Below are 25563 nucleotides of genomic sequence, written 5' to 3'. Positions count from 1 at the left end.
GCGTTATTTTACGGTGGCAGGTCGGCTCTGTCCCTTGAAACGACTTACCTGTACGCCACTTCAGGAACTGCTAGCGGGGGCGTGCGCACATTCGCCAAAGGAGAAACTAAATCAGCGGGCCCAGCAGCCGCGATTGCCGTCAGACACCCCCAATCGCTCCCCATGGAGACAGAACGGCCTCAGCGGTGTCCGGGGGTCCGTGCCGGGGCTTCGTTCTAAGGTATTTCATAATGTGCTAGTATGTGATGCATACTAGCACATTATGCCATTGTCCTGCAGGGTTTTTTTTGTTTGTTTGTTTTTTTGAGGATACAACCACTTTAAGGGGGCAAATCCTTCTGGTCCAGAAGGAAGTGGTTAAAAAAAGTCCTGGATTCTTTCCTAGGTGTACATAATATAACTGGGTAATATTTATAGGTAAAGTTGATCCAGGGAATATCCGATTGCCTCTCAGGGGATCAGGAAGGAATTTTTTCTCTGCTGTAGTAAATTGGATCATGCTTTGCTGGGGTTTTCACCTTCCTCTGGATCAACTGCGGGTATAGGATTGTGTATATGGGATTGTATGGTTGGGGCGGGTATAGGATTGTGTATATGGGATTGTATGGTTGGGGCGGGTATAGGGTTGTGTATATGGGATTGTATGGTTGGGGCGGGTATAGGATTGTGTATATGGGATTGTATGGTTGGGGTGGGTATAGGATTGTGTATATGGGATTGTATGGTTGGGGTGGGTATAGGATTGTGTATATGGGATTGTATGGTTGGGGGCGGGTATAGGATTGTGTATATGGGAATCGTATGGTTGGGACAGGTATAGGATTGTATGGTTGGGGCGGGTATAGGATTGTGTATATGGGATTGTATGGTTGGGGCGGGTATAGGATTGTGTATATGGGATTGTATGGTTGGGGCGGGTATAGGATTGTGTATATAGGATTGTGTGGTTGGGGCGGGTATAGGATTGTGTATATGGGATTGTATGGTTGGGGTGGGTATAGGATTGTGTATATGGGATTGTATGGTTGGGGCGGGTATAGGATTGTGTATAGGGGATTGTATAGTTGGGGCGGGTATAGGATTGTGTATATGGGATTGGATGGTTGGGGCGGGTATAGGATTGTGTATATAGGATTGTGTGGTTGGGGCGGGTATAGGATTGTGTATATGGGATTGTATGGTTGGGGAGGGTATAGGATTGTGTATATAGGATTGTGTGGTTGGGGCGGGTATAGGATTGTGTATATGGGATTGTATGGTTGGGGCGGGTATAGGATTGTGTATAGGGGATTGTATAGTTGGGGCGGGTATAGGATTGTGTATATGGGATTGGATGGTTGGGGTGGGTATAGGATTGTGTATATGGGATTGTATGGTTGGGGTGGGTATAGGATTGTGTATATGGGATTGGATGGTTGGGGCGGGTATAGGATTGTGTATATGGGATTGTATGGTTGGGGCGGGTATAGGATTGTGTATAGGGGATTGTATGGTTGGGGCGGGTATAGGATTGTGTATATGGGATTGGAAGGTTGGGTTTTCATTACTGTTTTTTTTTTTTTATTTGTTGAGCCGGATGGACTTGTGTCTTTTTTCAACCTATGTAACTTTTGAGCAAACCAAACAATATACACTTATTGAATTCGCTATATCCCTCAGAGATCTAGGTGTGATCCTTGTAATACTGTATTTATTTATATTGAATATGTATTGTATAATTTATTATATGCTACTTCTCTGTATGAGTCCATATATTATTATTGTTATATGTGTATTTAATTCATAATAAAATTTAAATGTCTAGTTGACCTCATTTAAAGTCCCATACTTTGTTTTTTGTTTGTATATTAATTCAGGGATGGAGGCAACTAGACACAATGTGGCAGATCATACTTTGCTTGTTAATATACACTTATTGTTTCCTTTTTTACCAAAAATATGTAGCAGAATACAAATTGGCCTAAAATGATGAAAAAAATATTTTTTTTTTTTTTTTTATTGGGAATGTTCTATAGCAGAAAGTATATATATATATATATATATATATATATATATATATATATATATATATATATATATATATATATATATATATATATATATATATATATATATATATATATATATATATATATATATATATATATATTTTTTTTTTTTTTTATTTTTTTTTTCCCAGAATCGTCGCTGTTTTTTTGTAGAGCAAAAAATAAAAATCACAGAAGTGATCAAATACCACCAAAAGAAGGCTGTAACTGTTTTTTACCCTTTTACCCTCATGTTGTAAACATGTTGCCACTGTTGCCTGCATAATAATAGTAATATTAAATGGTGGGGGGGGGGGTTGTAGGTCAGGACAAAAATTATAAATGCACTTTGTCTTAAAGCACACTTATCCTTTAGGGCAGTAAAAGAAGGGTAGCAGTCACGTGATCACTACCTAAAAAAAAAAGAATATTTAAAAAGCTTTTTTTTTTTTGAAGATTTTGGATGCATAGCCTGGAATGTACCATTATCTGTGCCCGGTGAGCGTTGGACATTTTGACTTTACATTCACTTTACCACCCAACTTTGGGCTCACTCCCGGAACATTCCACAATCTGTCCAATGAAGGAGAAGCCGGAATCAAACAGCTGGGAGATGCAGAGGACGAGTGATCGAGGACGCGTGATCGAGGACGCGTGATCGATGGACGCATGATCGATGGACGAGGGATCCGAGGACGAGGGATCCGAGGACGAGGGATCCGAGGACGAGGGATCCGAGGACGAGGGATCCGAGGACGAGGGATCCGAGGACGAGGGATTGAGGATAAGTGATCGATGGACGAGGGATCCGAGGACGAGGGATCCGAGGACGAGGGATCCGAGGACGAGGGATCCGAGGACGAGGGATCCGAGGACGAGGGATCCGAGGACGAGGGATCGAGGATAAGTGATCGATGGACGAGGGATCCGAGGACGAGGGATCCGAGGACGAGGGATCCGAGGACGAGGGATCCGAGGACGAGGGATCCGAGGACGAGGGATCCGAGGACGAGGGATCCGAGGACGAGGGATCCGAGGACGAGGGATCCGAGGACGAGGGATCCGAGGACGCGTGATCGAGGACGAGTGATCGAGGACGAGTGATCGATGGACGAGTGATCGATGGACGAGTGATCGATGGACGAGTGATCGAGGACGAGTGATCGAGGACGAGTGATCGAGGACGAGTGATCGAGGATGAGTGATCGATGGACGCGTGATTGAGGATGAGTGATCGATGGACGGGTGATCGAGATGAGTGATCCAGGACGCGTGATTGAGGATGAGTGATCCAGGACGAGTGATCTGCAGCCCAGCCTGGGGCTATTTAGAAATTCTGGCAAACGGTCTCCATTGTGTAATATCCGGCTTCTCCAACAGACATCACAGCAGTTACATCTTACAAACCACAGAAGAGGAAGCGCTATTAAAAGTCATTTTATTATTATTAGAGGAGTTATTATAGGTCATGAGGAGGATAGTATGGAAGTTTCCAGAACTTTACAAGCCATGAGGTAGGACAAAGTTGTCCATTCTGTATACTGGGGGTTATCCTCCCAGTCTGTTCAGTATAACACCACATGTCTATTTTACATAATACATATATTACAAATTAAAAAAACATAAATTAGACAAAGACATTCAACATACGAAAAAACATATATTGGGTCACTGATGACTGTAAACATTTGATACATTCGATTCTTTTATATTTGAGTGGGGCCATTCTTGCTGCCACTCATATCCTTGCCCCACATGTTTCGCTAAACAAAGCTTCTTCAGGGGCAGATTGGCATTTTACATAATACATGTGTTGTTATATATCATGAGTACGATAACATAAAAGTCCCCCCATAGCCCACATCTACCAATCCCCTCAGAGGTGTTTTGGTAATACAAATGTCTGTATAATTTGGGATGTAGGTATCAATTTCAAGATTTTCTAATACAAAGCACAATCATATCCAATATCAGTCTGCTCAGTAGATGAAGATGCTCAGGGGTCCGCCTCCTCCATCCCCGCTCTGCATGGCTCCTCCATAGGAATAGAACCATGTATGAGCCTCACTTAACCACTTAAGCCCCGGAAGATTTTACCCCCTTCCTGACCAGGGCCTATTTTGCGATTCGGCACTGCGTGACTTTAATGGACAATTGCGCGGTCGTGCGACGCTGTGCCTAAACAAATTTGGCGTCCTTTTTTTCCCCACAAACAGAGCTTTCTTTTGGTGGTATTTGATCACCTGTGCGATTTTTTGATCATGCGCTATAAACAAAAAAAAGAGCGTCAATTTTGCAAAAATAACAATATTTTTCACATTTTTTTATATGAAATTCCCCAAAAAAAAAATGTAAAAATCAAAATTTTTTAACATTTTAGGCCAATTTTTTTTTTTACCATGTTTGGTAAAAAAAAAAAAAAAAAAAAAAATCGCAAAAAGCATATTTTGATTGGTTTGCGCAAAAGTTATTGTGTTTACTAACAAAGGGAAAGATTTTGCGGTAAGTGGTTAAAAGGAAGATGTAGTTTAATTAGTTACCGCCGGCTGTACAGTCACATGACAGCCAGGCAGGACCGCTATAGTTCTGGGTGGACATCATAGGACGTCCTCCCATTCTTGCCGCGCATGCTCCCCCTTGGGGGAGCACGCTGATCCGCATCAGCGACTGGGGTAAAGAGCCAATGAAAGCGGCTCTTTACCACGTAATCAGCTGTGGCCAATGCCAGCTGATCACAATGTAAACACACTTCCTGGTTATCGGCATTCCTTTCCTCATCCTGTCACAGTGTGAGGAGAGGAGAAAGCCAATACCGGCTAATGTGAAAGGGGAACATCTGCAATGATAAGCAAGGCACTGATCATCAGTGTGCTGATTATCAGTGCAGCCCCAACAGTGCTGCATATCAGTGCCCATCGGTGCTGCCAATAAGTGCCCATCAGTAACAAAGAAAAATTACCTGTTTGCACAATTTTATAACAGAAACCAAGAAAAACTGGGGTGTTTTTTTTTTTTTTTTCAAAATGTTTGGGTTGTTTTCGTTTCTTTAACAAAAAAATAAAAACCCCCAGTGGTGATTAATCACATGCAGACCGCCCGCCCCATATTTACTGCGGCAGGCTGGCTCGACTGCGGGAAACGACGTAGCCCCCACATCGGTCGAGCGCGTGGTGCTGGGGGGCGAACGCGCACTGCCGGCGGCGCACTCCCACCCCCACTAGGCAGCGGGGATGCTGATCCACGAGACCTGTGGCTGCGATTGCCACCAGGCACCCGCAATCGCTCCCTGCTGAGAGAGAAGGACGGTCGGATGTTGTAAACACAGCTGACCGTTCTTCTCCCTGGAATGATCACAGAGCGCCTTCTATATAGGATCACAGGTCTCCGTGGTCATTTCTCAAGCCTATCCCATCCCCCTCACAGTTAGAAAGCACCCCCCCTAGGCTCACATTTACCCTTTGATCACCACTGTGTTAACCCCTTCCCTGCCAATGTCATTATTACAGTGGCAGTGCATATTTTTAGCACTGACTACTGTAGTAATGTCACTGAGGTGAGGTGCAACCTGGCGGCGTCGGATGGACCGAAACAATGTCCCAGAGGTGTTCTATTGGATTTAGGTCAGGTGAGCGTGGGGGGCATTCAATGGTATCAATTCCTTCATCCTCCAGGAACTGGCTGCATACTCTCACCACATGAGGCCGGGCATTGTTGTGCACCAGGAGGATCCCAGGGCCCACTGCCCCAGTGTAGGGTCTGACAACGGGTCCAAGGAGTTCATCCCGATAACTATTAGCAGTCAGGGTGCCATTGTCTAGCCTGTAGAGGTCTGTGCCTCCCTCCATGGATATTCCTCCCAGACCATCACTGACCACCACCAAACCGGCCATGCTGAACGATGTTACAGACAGCATAACGTTCTCCACGGCTTCTCCAGACCCTTTCATGTCTGTCACATGAAAAAAAAATGTTTCACGTGTTCTGGGATTTGAAATCGCTGTGGCTTTCTCTCCTCTCAGTGCGGACAGTACGGGCTAGATGCAGGGAACAAAGCCATGTGAGAGGCAAGAGGAGCCCAAGCCATGTCGACAGTCGGAGCGGGAGACAGAGCTGGTGGAACCTCTCATGTAGGGAGGTTTGCACCTCTCCCGTGTGAACCCCGGCTCAAAATCACTGACAAGCCTGGACAAATCAGCTTTCTAGAGCATGCCAACAAAGAAGAAAAGTTATCTCACAAGGATACCCCTGTGAGTGTAGGGGGACTTTAAAGGCACAACATGAAACATGTACACAATTTCAATTGTCTGCAGGGTTTTTCCCTTGTCAGACTTGGTTTATTTTTGGAAAACACCGCATTCCACTCATCACCGCTCACCTTTTCCGGCAGCTCTTTAAAGCAGGCGATTCCCAGGGAGAGGACGGAACGCGTCCGGGCAGCATGACAGATGGCCTTATACCGTTCCTCAATACACCTAAAACAGAGCCAGATATAAATCCATTACTGGGGGGTCACATGGGGGATACATCCATTACTGGGGGGGGTCACATGGGGGATACATCCATTACTGGGGGGGTCACATGGGGGATACATCCATCACTGGGGGGTCACATGGGGGATGCATCCATTACTGGGGGGTCACATGGGGGATGCATCCATTACTGGGGGGTCACATGGGGGATGCATCCATTACTGGGGGGTCACATGGGGGATGCATCCATTACTGGGGGGTCACATGGGGGATGCATCCATTACTGGGGGGTCACATGGGGGATACATCCATTACTGGGGGGTCACATGGGGGGTACATCCATTACTGGGGGGTCACATGGGGGGTACATCCATTACTGGGGGGTCACATGGGGGATACATCCATTACTGAGGGGGTCACATGGGGGATACATCCATTACTGGGGGGGTCACATGGGGGATACATCCATTACTGGGAAGTCACATGGGGGATACATCCATTACTGGGGGGGTCACATGGGGGATACATCCATTACTGGGGGGGTCACATGGGGGATACATCATTACTGGGGGGTCACACGGGGGATACATCCATTACTGGGGGGGGTCACATGGGGGATACATCCATTACTGGGGGGTCACACGGGGGATACATCCATTACTGGGGGGTCACACGGGGGATACATCCATTACTGGGGGGGGGTCACATGGGGGATACACCCATTACTGGGGGGTCACATGGGGGATGCATCCATTACTGGGGGGTCACATGGGGGATGCATCCATTACTGGGGGGTCACATGGGGGATGCATCCATTACTGGGGGGTCACATGGGGGATGCATCCATTACTGGGGGGTCACATGGGGGATGCATCCATTACTGGGGGGGTCACATGGGGGATACATCCATTACTGGGGGGTCACATGGGGGGTACATCCATTACTGGGGGGTCACATGGGGGATACATCCATTACTGAGGGGGTCACATGGGGGATACATCCATTACTGGGGGGTCACATGGGGGATACATCCATTACTGGGGAGTCACATGGGGGATACATCCATTACTGGGGGGGTCACATGGGGGATACATCCATTACTGGGGGGGGGTCACATGGGGGATACATCCATTACTGGGGGGGGGGGTGTCACACTAGGGATGCACCGAAATTAAATTCTTGGCCGAAGCCGAATAATAATGAAATGTTTGGCCGAAGGCCGAATACCGAACGCGGTGTTTCGCATTTTTTCCATTTATTTTGCCAATTTTTTGTCCTCTCTCTTGTCCTCTCACTCTCTCTCTCTTGTCCTCTCATGTCTCTCTCTCTCTTGTCCTCTCATGTCTCTCTCTCTCTTGTCCTCTCATGTCTATCTCTCTTGTCCTCTCATGTCTCTCTCCCTAAATGTTACTGTAGGGAATGGGATTCAGTGCACACTGCAGCCTTGTACCATAGGGTTAATGTTAGTGACACTGTAGGGATTGGGAAGGATGCTGGGAATGGAAATCAGGAAGCATGCAGGCAGCCTTGTAAATTTTAATTGCAGATACAGGGCACTGGGCAGGTCAGGGTTAATGTGGTAACATCAATTACTCAGTGACAGTCAGTCAGTGTCAGCGTGGACTCGATCAGATTATACAGTGACAGAGTCAGTCATAGTGGTGGTAGTAGGAGGCTGGAGGTGGACTAGTAGGAGCCTGGAAAGGAGCACAGCCGCATACATACATTACTCACTCGTGCACTGCAGCCCGCCCCACACATTCAGTGAGTCTTACTCTTCTCCCTAGTTTTTTCAATGGCACATTCAGGAAGCCAATCACGCCGTGAGTAGCGGCACAGCGGAACCAATCAGGTGTGCAGGCACGCGTGATTGGTTCGCTGTGTGGGGCGGGCTGCAGTGCACGAGTGAGTAATGTAATGTATGCTCACCGCTGAAGTGTCCCGGCTTCACGGAAGTCTGTGAGTCCTCCTGTCCTACTCCGAGTCCCTTCCCCCTGTAAATATCGTGACCTCGGCGATATGAATATCACCTACGGCCACAGAACGATAGTCGATATCATATCGACTATCGTTCAGCCCTATTGTTCGGCACAAAATTATTCGGCCTTTTGACTTATTCGGCCGAACACCGAAAGTGCTATTTTTTCTATTTTCGGCCGAATAATGTTCGGCCGCCGAATATTCGGTGCATCCCTATGTCACACTGTACAAAATGCATCAGGTACACTACCAACCAATCACAGGGGAGATCCAGTCTGTATATACCACCAATAAACACACAGCATTGAGTTACTTGCACATCCTAATTCTATTTTTTATATTTTGTAGCAACATCCAATACTGCTGCGTCATCCTAAAATATTATAGAGGTGCAAGAATTTAACCAATTCTGGACTGGAAGATTTCCCCCCTTCCTGACCAGGTCCTATTTTGCGATTCGGCACTGCGTTACTTTAACAGACAATTGCGCGGTCGTGCGACACTGTACCCAAGTAAAATTGATGTCCTTTTTTTCCCCACAAACAGAGCTTTCTTTTGGTGGCATTTGATCTCCTCTGCGATTTTTATTTTTTGCGCTATAAACAAAAAAAAGAGCAACAATTCTGAAAATAAAAAACAATATTTTTCACATTCTGCTATATAACATTCCCAAAAAAAATGTCAAAAAAAATTAAATATTTTAACATTTTAGGCCAATTTGTATTCAGGGAGAAAAAAAAAAAAAAATCGCAATAAGCGTATTTTGATTGGTTTGCGCAAAAGTTATCGCGTCTACAAACTACGGGAAAAATAGATGTCATTTTTATTGTTTTTTTTGTTTTTTTAGTAATGGCGGCGGTCTGCGAATTTTTGCGGAACTGCGACGGACAGATTGGACCCCTGTGACACTTTTGGGGGGGACCAGTGACATTACTACAGTAATCAGTGCTAAAAATATGCACTGTCACTGTACTAATGACACTGGCAGGGAAGGAGTTAACATTGTGGGTGATCAAGGGGTTAAATGTGTACCTAGGGGAGTGATTCTAACTGAGGTGGGGGCGTAGCTTATGAAATGATCATAGAGACCTGTGTTCCTATATAGAAGGATCACAGGCGCTCTGTGATCATTCCAGGGAGAAGAACGGTCAGCTGTGTTTACAACATCCAACCGTTCTTCTCTGTCAGCGGGTGTCAGGCGGAAATCAGGGCCACCTGCCCTGTGCATCGGCATCCCCACTGACGAGTGGGGGCAGGAGCGCGCTGCGCTCGCCCCTTAGCTGCCTGCGCGCGACCGACGTATACCTATGGCGGTTTGCGCAGGAGCGGCTGCCTGCCGCAGTATACCTACGGCGGGCGGTCGTAAAGTGGTTAAATCTTAAAAATTGTATGTAAATCCTAACAATGACTGCTGTTTGCTCTCTTTTAGTCAGTTAAAGAATTCCAAGCACAATATATTTTTACATTGTTACACTGACTCCGCTTTCTTCCAATGTAACAATGTACAGTCCTGGCCAAGTTTTCAGAATGACACAAATATTAATTTTCACAAAATCTGCTGCCTCCATGTTTATGATGGAAATTTGCATTTACTGCAGAATGTTATGAAGAGCGATCGGATGAATTGCAATTAATTGCAAACCCCCTCCTTGTCCTGAAAATTAACAACCACTTCTGGACCGGAAGGATTTAACCCCTTAATGACCAGGCCATTTTTTGCGATACGGCACTGCGTTACTTTAACTGACAATTGCGCGGTCGTGCGACGCTGTACCCAAATAAAATTTATGTCTTTTTTTCCCCACAAATAGAACTTTCTTTTTGGTGGTATTTGATCACCTCTGCGGTTTTTATTTTTTTGCGCTATAAACCAAAAAAACGACAATTAAAAAAAAAAAAAAAAAAAAAAAAAAATAAAAAATATATATATATATATATATATACATACATATATACATACACACACACATTTATATATATATATATATATATATATATATATATATATATATATACACATACATACATACACACACACACACACACATATATATATATATATATATATATATACACACATACATACATACATACATACATACATACATACATACACACACACACACACACATTTATATATATATATATATATATATATATATATATATATATATATATATATATTTATTTTTTTTAAATTTTGTTATTTAACATTCCCGATAAAAAAAAAAAAAAATCTAATTTTTTTCATCATTTTGGGCCAATTTGTATTCTGCTACATATTTTTGGTTTAAAAAAATCCCAATAAGTGTATATTGATTGGTTTGCACAATAGTTATTAAGTCTACAAAAACTAGGGGAAAGATTTATGTCGTTTTTATTTATTTTTTTTACTAGTAGTGGCGGCGATCAGTGATTTTTAGCGGGACTGCGACATTGCGGCAGACAGATCGGACACCTGACTGACATTTTAGACACTTTTCGGGGGGGGGGGGGGACCAGTGACATTACTACAGTAATCAGTGCTAAAAATATGTAATGTTACTGTAATAATGACAATGACAGGGAAAGGGGTTAACACCAGTGGTGATCAAAGGGTTAAATGTCTGCCTAGGGCAGTGATGGCAAACCTTGGCACCCCAGATGTTTTGGAACTACATTTCCCATGATGCTCATTGCACTCTGCAGTGTAGTGGAGGACCATTGGACATGTAGTTTCAAAACATCTGGGTTGCCAAGGTTCGCCATCACTGGCCTAGGGCATTGTTTCTCAACTCCGGTCCTCAGGGCCCACTAACAGGCCAGGTTTGCAAGAAAACTTTAATGCATCCCAGGTGATATCATCTGCTGCTCAGTGATTGCAGTATTCTAGTCTGCATCTCCCCAAGGCAATACCTAAAATCTGGCCTGTTAGTGGGCCCTGAGGACCGGAGTTGAGAAACACTGGCCAAGGGGGTGCTTTCTAACTGTGTTGGGGTTGTATTCCCTGGATGAAAACAGAGATCCGAGTTCCTAAATAGGAGGATCCCTGTGTTCATCACTGACAGAACAGCGGTCTGCTGTGTATTCATCGGCAGACCGTCGTTCTGTCTCTACGGGGAGCGATCGCGGGTGCCCAGCGGATGCCCGCTGATTGGCTCCCCATCTGCCCAATCAGCACGTGCGTGTGCCCCCACTAACTGCTACACGAAATGACCTACAGGTACGTCGTTTCGCGTAACAGAGCCGACCTGCCGTCGTATGACGACGGGGGCCGATCGTCGAGTGGTTAACATACATCCTACAGCTTACCAATTCTTCAAGGGGTGCAAACTTCTGAGCGCAGCTGTAAATAAAGTTTAATAACGCTGTCACAGCGTATTGTTAGACGGTGATGGGGATTAGTTCTGGCATTGATAGAAGTCGTGGTTCTCTCTATAGCAGGGGTGTCCAGCTCCATTTAATTGCGGGCCTCATCAGCAATATGGTTGCCCTCAGAGGGCCGGTTCTATGTGTAGCCCCCACCATCTAAAGGCAAGAGTCTCCCACCTTCCCTTGCCATGTGCTGCTGGGGGGTGGAGCTGGGAAGCAGAATCTCCAGGGTCTGGAGGAGGACAAGAAGGGGGCTGGAGTCAGCTGCCAGAGTCTGCTGAACTCTGAGACCAGTGGAGGCGGGAGGGTGCTGCAGCTCCACAGAGAGTTGCAGGATCTGTAGGAGGAGTTCTGTCCTACTCCCTGCTGCCAACTGCTGAGATGGGGGTGTGAAAGAGACAAGTCTCTCTGACGCTGCATGGAGAAGCACAAGATACGGCAGAGCAGTTCTCCTCTCTGTGCTGCCATCTGCTGAGACAAAGTGGGGGCCGAGGTGAGGGAGGTTCAGCAGATGCAGGAGAGGTGCAAGGGCCACATGAAACAGCCCCCGGGCCTTGTATTGACACATGTGCTCTATAGCATGCATCTCTGATCGGGGGGGGGGGGCAGCTGGGCAGACAGAAATACAGTCAAAGTATTTTGTATGGTTAGTTTTAACGCACTTTTGCACACGACAGATTCACTTTACCTTCCTTTCCTATAGAAAAACTCTTCCATGAGCCAAGGTGGTCATTTATGTCTAGTAATTATTAGTAATTAATCAACCCAGTTATAAGGGGAAATGTAAAACTTTGTATAAATATCACAGACATAAAACATCTCGTCTACAAACACAACTATGAAAGAGAAACAGAACAATAACTGATCTGTATTCTACATGGAAAGAATCACACGTATCTTATTCTCTGATACAATGTAAACTGAAGCTACGTACGGGTTTAGTAAACTCTTACGAGATCCCAGACCGCTCAGCTCCTATAGGAAGGGGGGGGCACAAAAAACAAATGTTAGCTGAGAACACATCAACATATAGAGGGTAGAAATTCCTTAGGTTTAAAGAGGAAATAAAAACATTTTTGCCAATCTGAAGCTTCCCTCCAACCACATTGCATATTATTTTATATATACTGCGATTCTGCACCGGCAGGAGGTGGAGCCGCTCGTCACCCCGCTGTCACCCTCGGATCAGCTGTTCTCAGGAGCTGCTTTCCTTGCAGCAGCAGCACTGTGTCTCCCTGCACCTGAGACCCGGTGTTATCTGGAGAGAGTTGTCACCTTTTTACTGCCTATATTTATGTAAGTGCGGTCTTTTTATTTATGCTATGAATAAAAGTTTCTAACAGAGAGCACTTAGATCAGTCTTTTTATTGCATGGTATGCTTATTGGTGAGCGGATATTGTATGGATTTGACCAGCTGATCAGTGGATGCAAGGAATCTACCTTGATGTTTAACCCTTTCAGGGAAAGCGCTGATTTTTTCATTTCAGGTGAGCGCGGTGTAATCACAGGTGGAGGGGATCCTATTGTTATCCAACTTTCCTGCACCATATGGACTGTTCTGGGACTTCTGGCTTATAATATGGATTATCCTCTCATATAAAATGTTTATTGCGCTGCACTATGTTTATTAATGATTCTGCACTTGCCAAAGATGCTGCAGAAATCTCCCTTCACTAAGTCTGGCTGCAGCCATTTTAACTATGGGCAACTGAAGCTGCTGCCTCTTCACTTCCTGGATTACACATAAACATACATAATTATATATATATATATATATATATATATATATATATATATATATATATATATATATATATATATATATATACACACACACAATATATATATATATATATATATATATATATATATATATATATATATATATATATATATATACATACACACACACACATATACATATACACACACACACACAATATATATATATATATATATATATATATATATATATATATATAAATATATATATATACAGGGCTTGACAAATTTTCCTGAAATCTAGGAGCCAGCTAAAAAAGTTAGGAGCCATTTTTTTTTTTTTTTTTTAAACTAACAACCAAGCTTTATTTAATAAAACGGATACTAAATTTACACATAAATACGACTAGAACCCCACTCTCCTCTAGCGCAATTGGATGAAAACAGAACGTCTGTCTCTTTCCATCCGATGCCATCTGATCCGATCCACGGGATGCATAGTAAATAGAACCACCATCCGTCTGCTTTTGGAGGACAGGATCAGATGGCGGCAGATTACTGCTCCATAGAGGAGAATGAAGGGTCCAATCAGGTCTGCCTGAAAAACTGACAGGTGGACCTGATCAGACAGCCGTGTGAAAGGCTGTGGCATGGCGATGAGGAAAAAAAAAATATATATATAATTATTATTATTTTTTTTTTAAATAATAATAGGAAAAAAATATATATTTTTTTTAATAATTAAAAAAAAAAAAAAGAAAAAAATATTATTTAGTTTTTACATTTAAAAAATAAATTAAATTAATAATAAATAACCACACTCCCTGTCAAAGGTAACTAACTGGACAGGGAGATGGTAATGCATTGTGAACAAACAGGCAGTGGAAACAGTAATTACAACAGTCATTACTCCCGGCCACCACAAGAGGGCGCCAGTTCCCCATTGGAAGCCTCTCATCTCAAGTAGGCCGAAAAGCCAGGGCCTCAATTTTCGGACGGCCCGGAAGTCCGTGCACTCCGTGCAAAAATGACAGAACACCTTCTGCAGGGCACCCCAGGCGCCAGGTCGCTAATTCTAGTCGCAAATGCGACCTGGCGCCCGGGTTTTGTTGAGGCCTGTATGTGTATATGTATATATATATATATATATATATATATATATATATACACACACACACACACACAGACACACACACACACACACACACACACACACACACACACATATTATTATACAGGATTTATATAGCGCCAACAGTTTGCGCAGCGCTTTACAATGTGAGGGAAGACAATACAGTTACAATACAATTCAAAACAGGAGGAACTAGAGGGCCCTGCTCGTTAGAGCTTACAATGTAGAAGATTCACATATACATACACACACATACAATATATATATATATATATATATATTTTTTTTTTTCTTTTTTATTTCTGGTACTTATATAGTGCTTCAATTAACGCAGCGCTTTACATATACATTGTACATTTATATATATATACATACACACACACACAGGAATACATACAGACAATAATTCAAATCAATAAAAGCGGGGCTAAAGCATGCTAAATGCGCTAAATAAAATAAATTATGAATATACAACAACAATATGCGGGTATAAATTGGTGAAAAAAAATCAGTGCAATAATTATGCAACACAGAAAGTCCAATATATTGATATATATTGAATCCTCAGTAAATAGTGTAGAGCAATTGAAGACCAGAATAGTAATCGCCACCACCAGCACCCTCCTCTTACCAGATCACAAGACCATAAGTTATGATGGTCAGACAGGTGGATCTCACAGATGGAAATGTTGACTGCAGATTTGGGATTTCCGACCCTTTTGATATATTTAGTTTTTAATCACTAGATGGCGCTTTCCCGTACATCCATTAAAGGATTGTAGGAAATTGAGATGAGCCAAGACTCATACACCTGGCACTAATTAGACATTTAGATTCTGGCAGTGCTTGCCGTTATTTAACCACTTTAGCCCCGGAGGATTTTCCTGCTCAATGACCAGGCCACTTTTTTCAACTTGGCACTGCGCGACTTTAACTGACAATTGCGCGGTCATGGAACGCCGTACCCAAACTAAATTTATGTCCTTTTTTTTCCCCACAAACAGAGCTTTCTTTTGGTGGCATTTGATCACCTCTGCGCTTTTCATTTTTAGCGATATTAATAAAAAAATAGCGGAAATCTGCGTAAAAATTGACATTTTCTACTTTGACAGTTAAAAAATATCCAATATATTTAATTTTTGTCATATATTTAGGCCAAAATTTATTTAGCTACATGTCTTTGACTAAAAAATTCTCATTGAGCGTATTTTTTATCCACTTTAAGACCGGAAGATTTTACCCCATTCCTGACCAGGCCATATTTTGCGATTCGGCACTGCGTTACTTTAACTTAAATTGAGGCCCTTTTTTTCCCCACAAACAGAGCTTTCTTTTGGTGGTATTTGATCACCTGTGCGATTTTTTTATTTTTTTAAAAAAAGAGCGACAATTTTTGAAAAAAAAAAACAATATTTTTCACATTCTGATATATAACATTCCCAAAAAAAAATTACAAATCAAAATGTTTTAACAATTTAGGCCAATTTGTTCTCTGCTACATATTTTTGGTAAAAAAAAAAAAAAAAAAAATCACAATAAGCGTATTTTGATTGGTTTGCTTAAAAGTTATTGCGTTTACTAACTACAGGAAAGATTTGTCATTTTTATTGTTTATTAATTTTTTTTACTAGTGATGGCGGCGACATTGCGGCGGACAGATCGGACCCCTAACTGACATTTTTGACACTTTTGGGGGGACCAGTGACATTACTACAGTAATCAGTGCTAAAAATATGCACTGTTACTGTAATAATGACACTGGCAGGGAAGGAGTTAACACTGTTGGTGATCAAGGGGTTAAATGTGTGCCTCATGCTTACTGACGTGTGTGGGGGGAGGGGATTGTGTGACACAGATCGCAGGTTGAGCTATGCTGAATCCTGTGATCTGTCCCTGCCTGTTACAGAGGAGATCCGCCCGCTTTGATTACACAAGCGGGCAGATTTCCTCAGTCTTATCCCGAAGATTGGGGAGGAGAGACAGTGATCACTGCCTCTCCTCCCCTGGCCCAACTCCCGCTGTGTCTGAATACAGAGGTATCTGGCGACGTTGGTCTACGTCGCCAGACCTAGCCGAGCCGCTCTGCTGCAGTAGCAGCGTGAGCGGTCGGCAAGTGGTTAAACATTTGCATGTGAGATCGTCACCTGGCCCGTCCCCTGTAGACGTCAATGGTGATGAAACGCATCGATAGTGGCTTGGAGGTGACGTCATCACGCATGCAGTCGCGAACACGAGAGCGGTGTTTGTCTAGCCGACATCTTAAAATTGGAATTTTTATCTGCTGTATACGGACCTTCTTGAGGTAATTGCATATATATTTTTAATAAACAAAACATTCATTTTGATGGACTTCACTACGGGACTTTTTTTATTCATTTATGTCCGAGTCTATATGGAATCCCATACCTGCAGACAACATTTCAATCTGTGAGATCCACCTTCCTGATTGAGGGCTTCTGATCTGGTAAGAGGCGTGTTGTGGAGGGTGTGGTCTGCAACTGCTCTGCACTATTTACTGAGGATTCCATATATCAATATATTGGACTTTTTGTGTTGCAGGATTATTGCACTGATTTTTGCACCAATTTATACACACTTATTGTTATAATTGTATATTCATCATTTATTTTATTGATTTTGTTTAGCATCACTTTTATTGATTTGAATTATTGTTGGACTGGTATCATGGTCTTTTAATGGCTGCTTTCCAAATTCACATCTGAAGCGCGGATATTTATTATATTGTATGATATATACAGACAGACACTCACAACAAGGCTTGCCAGCACATTTTTTCTTCTGTGGATAATAAATCATGAATCTCTGCTGTCTCCTGTTATCTCCGCCCTCATCCAGCTTTGCAGCTCTCCTTGGCCCTCCTATGACTCCCCCCTCTTCCCTTGCTGCAAAACTCTCACGAGAGTGAGGAAGGGAGCTGTGCATGATGTCCCCAGCCTAGGCTTTTTACCAGACAAGGAAAGAGGAAGTGGGCTGTATAAGGTATTTACTGGCAAAAAAAAAATGCTTTACTATCCAAAGTTAAAACAACAAGGACAGAGGATTTAATAGATGGAAAGATGAAAAAATAAAAAAAATAAGTGAAGGTCTGTTTTAAAGTGACAGGTCCTCTTTGAAAGCCAACCCCCCCTTCAATGAACTGACACCTTCCTCCACTGCTCTGTTCTAGCACCTGTAGTCCAATCCACGAGTAAGCTCAAAGTTGGGTGTCACAGCTTACACATGGTTAATGACTACCTTCACTTCTACACATGACAGTGTTTAGGCCTGGCGATTGGCCAATTGGGCTCAAGCACTGCATTCTGGGAGGAAGGGAGAAGGTCAGGTTGCTATACCATACCCGAAAGCACCAGATATTTCCTCAGGGCTCTGACAGGGGAACAGAGTTTCAGGAGCGCTGTGAAGGGGGCTATCAATGATGGGAGGTTGGTATTTTAGGAGAACCTGTGTCACGATCGGGGTCAGGCTCGAAGACCAATAGCTATAGCAGCGGAATCTCACACAGGAACCAGCAGGATAGGAACACAGGCTGGTCACCCAGGCAGATGATGCAGGCTCACCTGAGGTGCGGAATCCAAGTACTAACCAGTGTTCACCAGAGCTCCTGATTGTGGAGATGAATTTTGCTGCGTGTTAGCACCAGATCGCGGTCCTCAGGATCGCCCCACCAGTAGGTGAGCAAGTCAGAGTCCAGTATAAGATAGGAATTAGGCTTAAGCGTAGTCAAGGAGCAGCCAAAAGGTCGGTAATGAGTAGTTGCAGGTTGGGATTAGGCAGAAGAGTAGTCTAGGAACAAGCCAAGTGTCGATAACGGATGATAGCGAAGATACGGACGGCAGCAGGAGAGACAAGCGAGATATTGGCTGGTGAAGGCACAATATTCTGGCGACCAGGAAGTGCAAAGACATGGATTAAATCAGAAAGTTCATGGCAGGCGCAAAAGGTTCAAGGTAATTAAGATTCACAGCAGGATCATTCAAGGATTTGTCTAGGGCAGTGGTTCTCAATTCCGGTCCTCGGGACCCACTAACAGGCCAGATTTTAAGTATTACCTTGGGGGATGCAGACTAGAATACTGCAATCACTGAGCAGCAAATTAGATCACCTGTGATGTAATTTAGTTATCTTGCAAACCTGGCCTGTTGGTGGGTCCCGAGGACCGGAGTTGGGAACCACTGGTCTAGGGAGCTGTCCAGCAATTTCCAGGTAGCTCAGCGAGTAGAGCCATTGCCAGACTGTGGAGGTCCCAGGTTCAAGGCCGGGTCCTGACAACCTGTTATTTTACCCCACACCCCTACATCCACTAATCCCCCCTCCCCATACCCCTACATCCACTCATCCTCCATCTCCTCCCCCCCCCCCCGTACCCCTACATCCACTCATCCTCCCCCCCTCGTACCCCAACATCCACTCATCCTCCCCCCCTCCCCCCCCCGTACCCCTACATCCACTCATCCCCCCCCCGCCTGCTCACTGATGGGAAGTAAAAGGTGGAGCTCCGATTCCTCCCATCACTCACCGTGTCAACAGCAATAAAGGTGGACGTCTTCATCGCCAGCAGAACGGAGGGCCACAGCTCAGAGAAATTGTCATTATAGATGTCGATGACGGGGACCCTCAGAGTTGTCATTTTCACCTGATTGGAGACAAAAGCATTGGGAGTTTGTCACAGGAACTAAAAAGCTTTATGCGTATAGCAAAATACTCAGACTGACAAATCCTTGTATAAGACTCCAGTGAGTGCCTCTCTGATCAGGCTTCACCAGCCCACAGCTCTCTGGCTTTACCCACTTGCCCAACCGTATAACATACAGATATGGCGGCAAGGCAGGTCTCCTGTGCCAGATAATGTACTAGGTATTAGGGGTGTTGAAAATAATCGTTGCATCGATGCATCGCGATGCGGCCTTTGAATGGTTGAATCCGATGCGGAGGACCGGCTGCATCGATGTTGTCATCCTGCCCCCCCCGCGCCTCTCCAAGGACAGCCCTGCTGGCTGCCCGTGCACTCAAAATGTTAAAACAAATTAGTGTCAGTGACTCAGTTTCAGGGACACTTCCAGTGTGTAAGGGTTAATGTAAACTGATGCCTGATTTTACCTTATCTCCGGTCTTTTCAGCTCTGTCACAGTCACATGCCCTCTGGGGGGGGGTTGTCTAATGTCAATGGGGGGGCTGTGTTATGTCAATGGGGGGGCTGTGTTATGTCAATGGGGGGGGGGGCTGTGTATGTCAATGGGGGGGGGGCTGTGTTATGTCAATGGGGGGGGCTGTGTTATGTCAATGGGGGGGGGCTGTGTTATGTCAATGGGGGGGGGCTGTGTTATGTCAATGGGGGGGGGCTGTGTTATGTCAATGGGGGGGGGCTGTGTTATGTCAATGGGGGGGCTGTGTTATGTCAATGGGGGGGCTGTGTTATGTCAATGGGGGGCTGTGTTATGTCAATGGGGGGGGCTGTGTTATGTCAATGGGGGGGGGGCTGTGTTATGTCAATGGGGGGGGGCTGTGTTATGTCAATGGGGGGGGGCTGTGTTATGTCAATGGGGGGGGCTGTGTTATGTCAATGGGGGGGGCTGTGTTATGTCAATGGGGGGGCTGTGTTATGTCAATGGGGGGGGGCTGTGTTATGTCAATGAGGGGGGGCTGTGTTATGTCAATGAGGGGGGCTGTGTTATGTCAATGGGGGGGGCTGTGTTATGTCAATGGGGGGGGCTGTGTTATGTCAATGGGGGGGGGGCTGTGTTTATGTCAATGGGGGAGGGGCTGTGTTATGTCAATGGGGGAGGGCTGTGTTATGCCAATGGGGGAGGGGCTGTGTTATGTCAATGGGGGGGCTGTGTTATGTCAAAGGGGGGGGGGGCTGTGTTATGTCAAAGGGGGGGGGCTGTGTTATGTCAATGGGGGGGGGGGGCTGTGTTATGTCAATGGGGGGGGGGGCTGTGTTATGTCAATGGGGGGGGGGCTGTGTTATGTCAATGGGGGGGCTGTGGGCAGTAATCGTGATGCATTGATAATCGTTCACATGATAATCGTAATCAAATTGAATCGTGAGATCAGTGAAGATGCGCAGCCCTACTAGGTATGTGATCCAGCACTTCCGAGTAGGGGGGCGTGCACCGCCAGCGACCTGCCAGTGCTGTGATTAAACACAGCAGACGCTGATCAAGCGGGTGCCGGAAATTCACACAGGACAGAGCTCTGCCTATGTAACCAATGCAGAGCCCCGTCCAGTCAGCAGGGATGTGATGAATTCTCTTTCACTGCAAAGCAACTAAAATCCATCCCTTCCCTTAGTAAAATCAGAAGACACAGTACAAATAAACACTGGCTAGGCACACTGGTTACCCTTTGATCGCCCCTAGATGTTTAACCCATTCTCAGCCAGTGTCATTCGTACAGTGACAGTGCATATTTATAGCACTGATCACTGTATTAGTGTCACTGGTTCCCACAAAGTGTCAGTTAGGTGTCTGATTGCCTGCCGCAATATCGCAGTCCTGCTATAAATCGCTGATCACCGCCATTCCTAGTAAAAAATAAATAAAAATTCCAGTATATATCTCATAGTTTGTAGACGCAATAACTTCTGCGCAAACCAATCAATATACGTTTATTGGGATTTTTATTTTACCAAAAAAACATAGCAGAATACATATTGGGATAAACTGTTGCAGAAATTGGATTTTTTTTTTTTTTTTTGGATGTTTTAAAGCAGAAAGTAAAAAAATATATATATATATTTTTTTTTAAACTTGGTCTTTTTTTGTTTATAGCGTAAAAAATAAATAAATAACAGAGGTGATCAAATACCACCAAAAGAAATCTCTATTGAATTTTTTGGGTACAGTGTCGCACGACCGCGCAATTGTCAGTTAAAGAAACGCACAACCGTATAGCAAAAAAAAAAATGGCCTGGTCACGAAGGGGGGTAAATCTTCCGGAGGTCAAGTGCCTAAATAAAACCTGGCACGGCCGGACTTCTGTAAGGCTGGATACACACTATACAACTTTTGTTGTTAGATTTCCTTTAGATTTACCTTCAACTTCTTAGATTGTAAGCTCTAAGGAGCCGGGCCCTCTGATTCCTTCTGTATTTGTACCGTCTACCCTCAAGTTGTTAAGTGCTGCGTAAACTGCCGGCGCTATATAAATCCTATATAATAATAATAACTATATAGTACAAGGGCCTGCGTGATTGCATTCAAATTGAAAATGTTTAGGTCCGATCTCATATTATACGGTTTTGGTAAATCTAAAGGAAAAAATCTAAAGAAAATTGTATAGTGTGTATCCAGCTTAAGAATCTGAACAGACAAAAAGGAAATACATCAGAGAGTCAATATCCCCATCCCCCGCCAGGGAAGGATCCTGCTGAGGTCTCTGCAAAATACGATACACCCAGGATTGCCCATACCCCCCCAGGGTTCCTCTTGCTGCCCCTACAGGGTACTTTGAATTGGAGGCCGGCAAAAAGAACCACTGAGAATGGGGGGGGTGACCTGGATATGGACTTCAGCCAGGATTCCTCCTGGGGGGGGGGGGGTCTGATATTCTGTGTGGAAGTTTAGCATCACTTGAAGTCAGAGAATTCCGATTGTTAGTGGAACCCCACTGGAGACAGATCTCTGTGATTCCCAGCACCAGAGACCCGGAGCCCCGCCACATGAGGACAGTCACATGGCAGGGCATGCTGGGAGTTGTAGTCCCTCTGTGATGGTTCTCTAATTCTGAGCATTAGGGACCCAGAGCCCTGCCACATGAGGACAGTCACATGACAGGACATGCTGGGAGTTGTAGTCCCTCCGTGACAGTTCTGTTTAATTCCCAGTACCATAGACCCACCATGGGGCAAGTGTCACAGGCTGGGAGTTGTAGTCCCTCTGTGATAGTTCTCTTTATTTCCCATAATAAGAGAACTATCACGGGGGGTAGTCATGTGGTGGTGCCTGGTTAAGACATGCTGGAAGTTGTAGTCCCTCCATGACAGTTCTCTAATTCCGAGCACCATAGACCCACCACAGGGAGAGTGTCACATGCTGGAAGTTGTAGTCCCTCCATGACAGTTCTCTAATCCCCAGCACCAGGGACCCACAGCCCCACGACGAGGACAGTCACATGGCTGGACATGCTGGGCCTGGTAGGAGATGCTGGGAGTTGAAGTTTCTCCACAACAGATCTGTGTAATTCCCAGCACCATAGACCCACCACAGGGAGAGTGTCACATGCTGGGAGTTGTAGTCCATCTGTGATAGTTCTCTATATCTCCCATAATAAGAGACCCGGAGCCCCACCATAGGGGGTAGTCATGTGGTGGTGCCTGGTTAAACATGCTGGGAGTTGTAGTCCCTCTGTGATGGTTCTCTAACTCCCAGCATCAGGAACCCACAGCCCCGCCACATGAGGACAGTCACATGGCTGGAAATGCTGGGAGTTGTAGTCCCTCCACGACAGTTCTGTGTAATTCCCAGCACCATAGACCCACCACGGGGCAAGTGTCACAGGCTGGGAGTTGTAGTCCCTATGTGATGGTTCTCTAACTCCAAGCACTGGGGACCCAGAGCCCTGCCACAGAAGACAGTCACATGGCCAGACATGCTGGGAGTTGTAGTCCCTCTGTGACAGTTCTGTGTAATTCCCAGCACCACCACAGGGAGAGAGTCACAGGCTGGGCCTGGTAGGACATGCTGGGAGTTGTAGTCCATCTGTGATGGTTCTCTATTTCCCAGAATGAGAGACCCGGACCCCCGCCATAGGGTAGTCCCATGGTTGTGTCTGGTTGGACATGCTGGGGGTTGTAGCCCCTTCATGACAGTTCTCTGTAACTCCCAGCACCACCCGCAGCCCCATCACAGAGGGAGAGTCATCTGGGACATGCTGGGGGTTGTAGTTCTCCAGTTACTGGACTAAGCATGTGATAGGAAGTGTGCTGAGACTTGTAGTCCTCTCAGAGCTTTAGGGAGTCTCCCCCTCCCCCGCTCTCTACCACATAACATACAGTGAGGAATCCCCCGTCATACAACTCTATCCCCCACTAACAGAAGAAATAGTGCAATCATTAAACAATATAAGAATTGAATTCATACAAATGATAAACAATATTCACATGCGGACAACCACTGTCGTCTTCATCTACTCCTCCACTTCCGGCGCGTATTGATGACGTCTTCCCCGCGTGCCGCGTGCTCTACTTCCCGCCCACACATAGTACAGGAGCTCGGGATTGGAGTAGGGAATTCACTGCCTGCTGTGACCCCGCCCCTCCTACCACCAGAGCAAATCAGGGTGGAAGGAGCGGGAGGGGCGTGGCTGTTCGCGTGGAGAGGTGAGTAGTGGAGGGAAACTTTGTATCAAACCGGAATATTCCATCATTGTGATTATTATTATACCGGAGTGCGGGAGCCCCGCCCACATGTTATATCTGATCCCCTCCCCCATCCCCCCCATCTCCCCTCCATCACTCCTTTCCCCCCCATCACTCTCATCTCCCCTCCCCCCCATCACTCTCTCCCCCTCCCCCCCATCACTCTCTCCCCCTCCCCACCATCACTCTCTCCCCCTCCCCACCATCACTCATCTCCCCCCCCCATCACTCTCATCTCCCCCCCCCCATCACTCATCTCTTTCCCCCCCCCCATCACTCTCATCTCCCCTCCCCCCCCCATCACTCTCATCTCCCCCCCCCATCACTCTCATCTCCCCTCCCCCCCCATCACTCTCATCTCCCCTCCCCCCCCATCACTCTCATCTCTCCCCCCCCCATCACTCTCATCTCTCCCCCCCATCACTCTCTCCCCCTCCCCACCATCACTCTCATCTCCCCCCCCCCCCCCATCACTCATCTCCCCTCCCCCCATCACTCATCTCCCCTCCCCCCATCACTCATCTCCCCTCCCCCCATCACTCATCTCCCCTTCCCCACCATCACTCTCATCTCCCCTTCCCCCCACATCACTCATCTCCCCCCCCCCCAGCACTCTCATCTCCCCTCCCCCCCCATCACTCATCTCCCCTCCCCCCATCACTCATCTCTTCCCCCCCCCATCACTCTCATCTCCCCTTCCCCACCCATCACTCGTCTCCCCCCCCCCCCATCACTCATCTCCCCTTCCCCACCATCACTCTCATCTCCCTTCCCCCCCCCCACATCTCTCATCTCCCCTTCCCCCCCATCACTCATCTCCCCCCCCCCCAGCACTCTCATCTCCCCCCCCCCCAGCACTCTCATCTCCCCTCCCCCCCATCACTCTCATCTCCCCCCCCCCATCACTCTCATCTCCCCCCCCCCATCACTCTCATCTCCCCCCCCCCCCCCATCACTCTCATCTCCCCCCCCCCCCCCATCACTCTCATCTCCCCCCCCCCATCACTCTCATCTCCCCACCCCCCCCATCACTCTCATCTCCCCCCCCCATCACTCTCATCTCCCCTCCCCCCCATCACTCATCTCCCCCCCCATCACTCATCTCCCCCCCCCATCACTCATCTCCCCCCCCCATCACTCATCTCCCCCCCCCCCCCCATCACTCATCTCCCCCCCCCCCCATCACTCATCTCCCCCCCCCCATCACTCATCTCCCCCCCCATCACTCATCTCCCCCCCCCATCACTCTCCTCCCCCCCCCCCATCACTCTCCTTTCCCCTTCCTCACCCCCATTCACTGTCGTCTCCTCTCTACCTTCATCCATTTCATCCCTTCCTGCATTCGTATAGCCATCTTCTGTCTATCCCTGCATTCTTTCATCCATCCCTCCATCCCTCCCTGCATTTATCCACCTACCCCTGTCTGCATTCACCCATCCATCCATCCCTCCCTACATTCACCTATCCTCTGTCTCTCCCTTTATCCATCCATCCACACTTCC

At 46.0% G+C, this 25563-nt stretch overlaps 2 protein-coding genes across 2 annotated transcripts in view; one reads left to right on the top strand and one right to left on the bottom strand.

Annotated features, from left to right (window-relative positions):
* TOE1 (target of EGR1, exonuclease) overlaps positions 1-23856 on the bottom strand; it is a 48333-nt gene extending 24477 nt beyond the window's left edge. Inside the window, exons 1-4 of the mRNA XM_082265943.1 lie at positions 23804-23856; positions 19220-19336; positions 12762-12802; positions 6403-6499 (exon numbers count right to left, since the gene is read on the bottom strand). Of these exons, the coding sequence (XP_082122069.1) occupies positions 6403-6499; positions 12762-12802; positions 19220-19330 (249 nt within the window). The 5' untranslated portion in view covers positions 19331-19336; positions 23804-23856. The remainder of the gene's footprint in view (positions 1-6402; positions 6500-12761; positions 12803-19219; positions 19337-23803) is intronic.
* A 148-nt stretch (positions 23857-24004) lies between these two features.
* MUTYH (mutY DNA glycosylase) overlaps positions 24005-25563 on the top strand; it is a 28127-nt gene continuing 26568 nt past the window's right edge. Inside the window, exon 1 of the mRNA XM_082264884.1 lies at positions 24005-24022. The gene's annotated coding sequence lies outside the window, so the exon portion shown is untranslated. The remainder of the gene's footprint in view (positions 24023-25563) is intronic.

The sequence above is a fragment of the Pelophylax lessonae genome (genome assembly GCF_965119305.1).
Source record: "Pelophylax lessonae genome assembly, chromosome: 8".
NCBI classification, from domain to species: Eukaryota; Metazoa; Chordata; class Amphibia; order Anura; family Ranidae; genus Pelophylax; species Pelophylax lessonae.
This window is presented reverse-complemented; position numbering and strand designations above follow the sequence as displayed.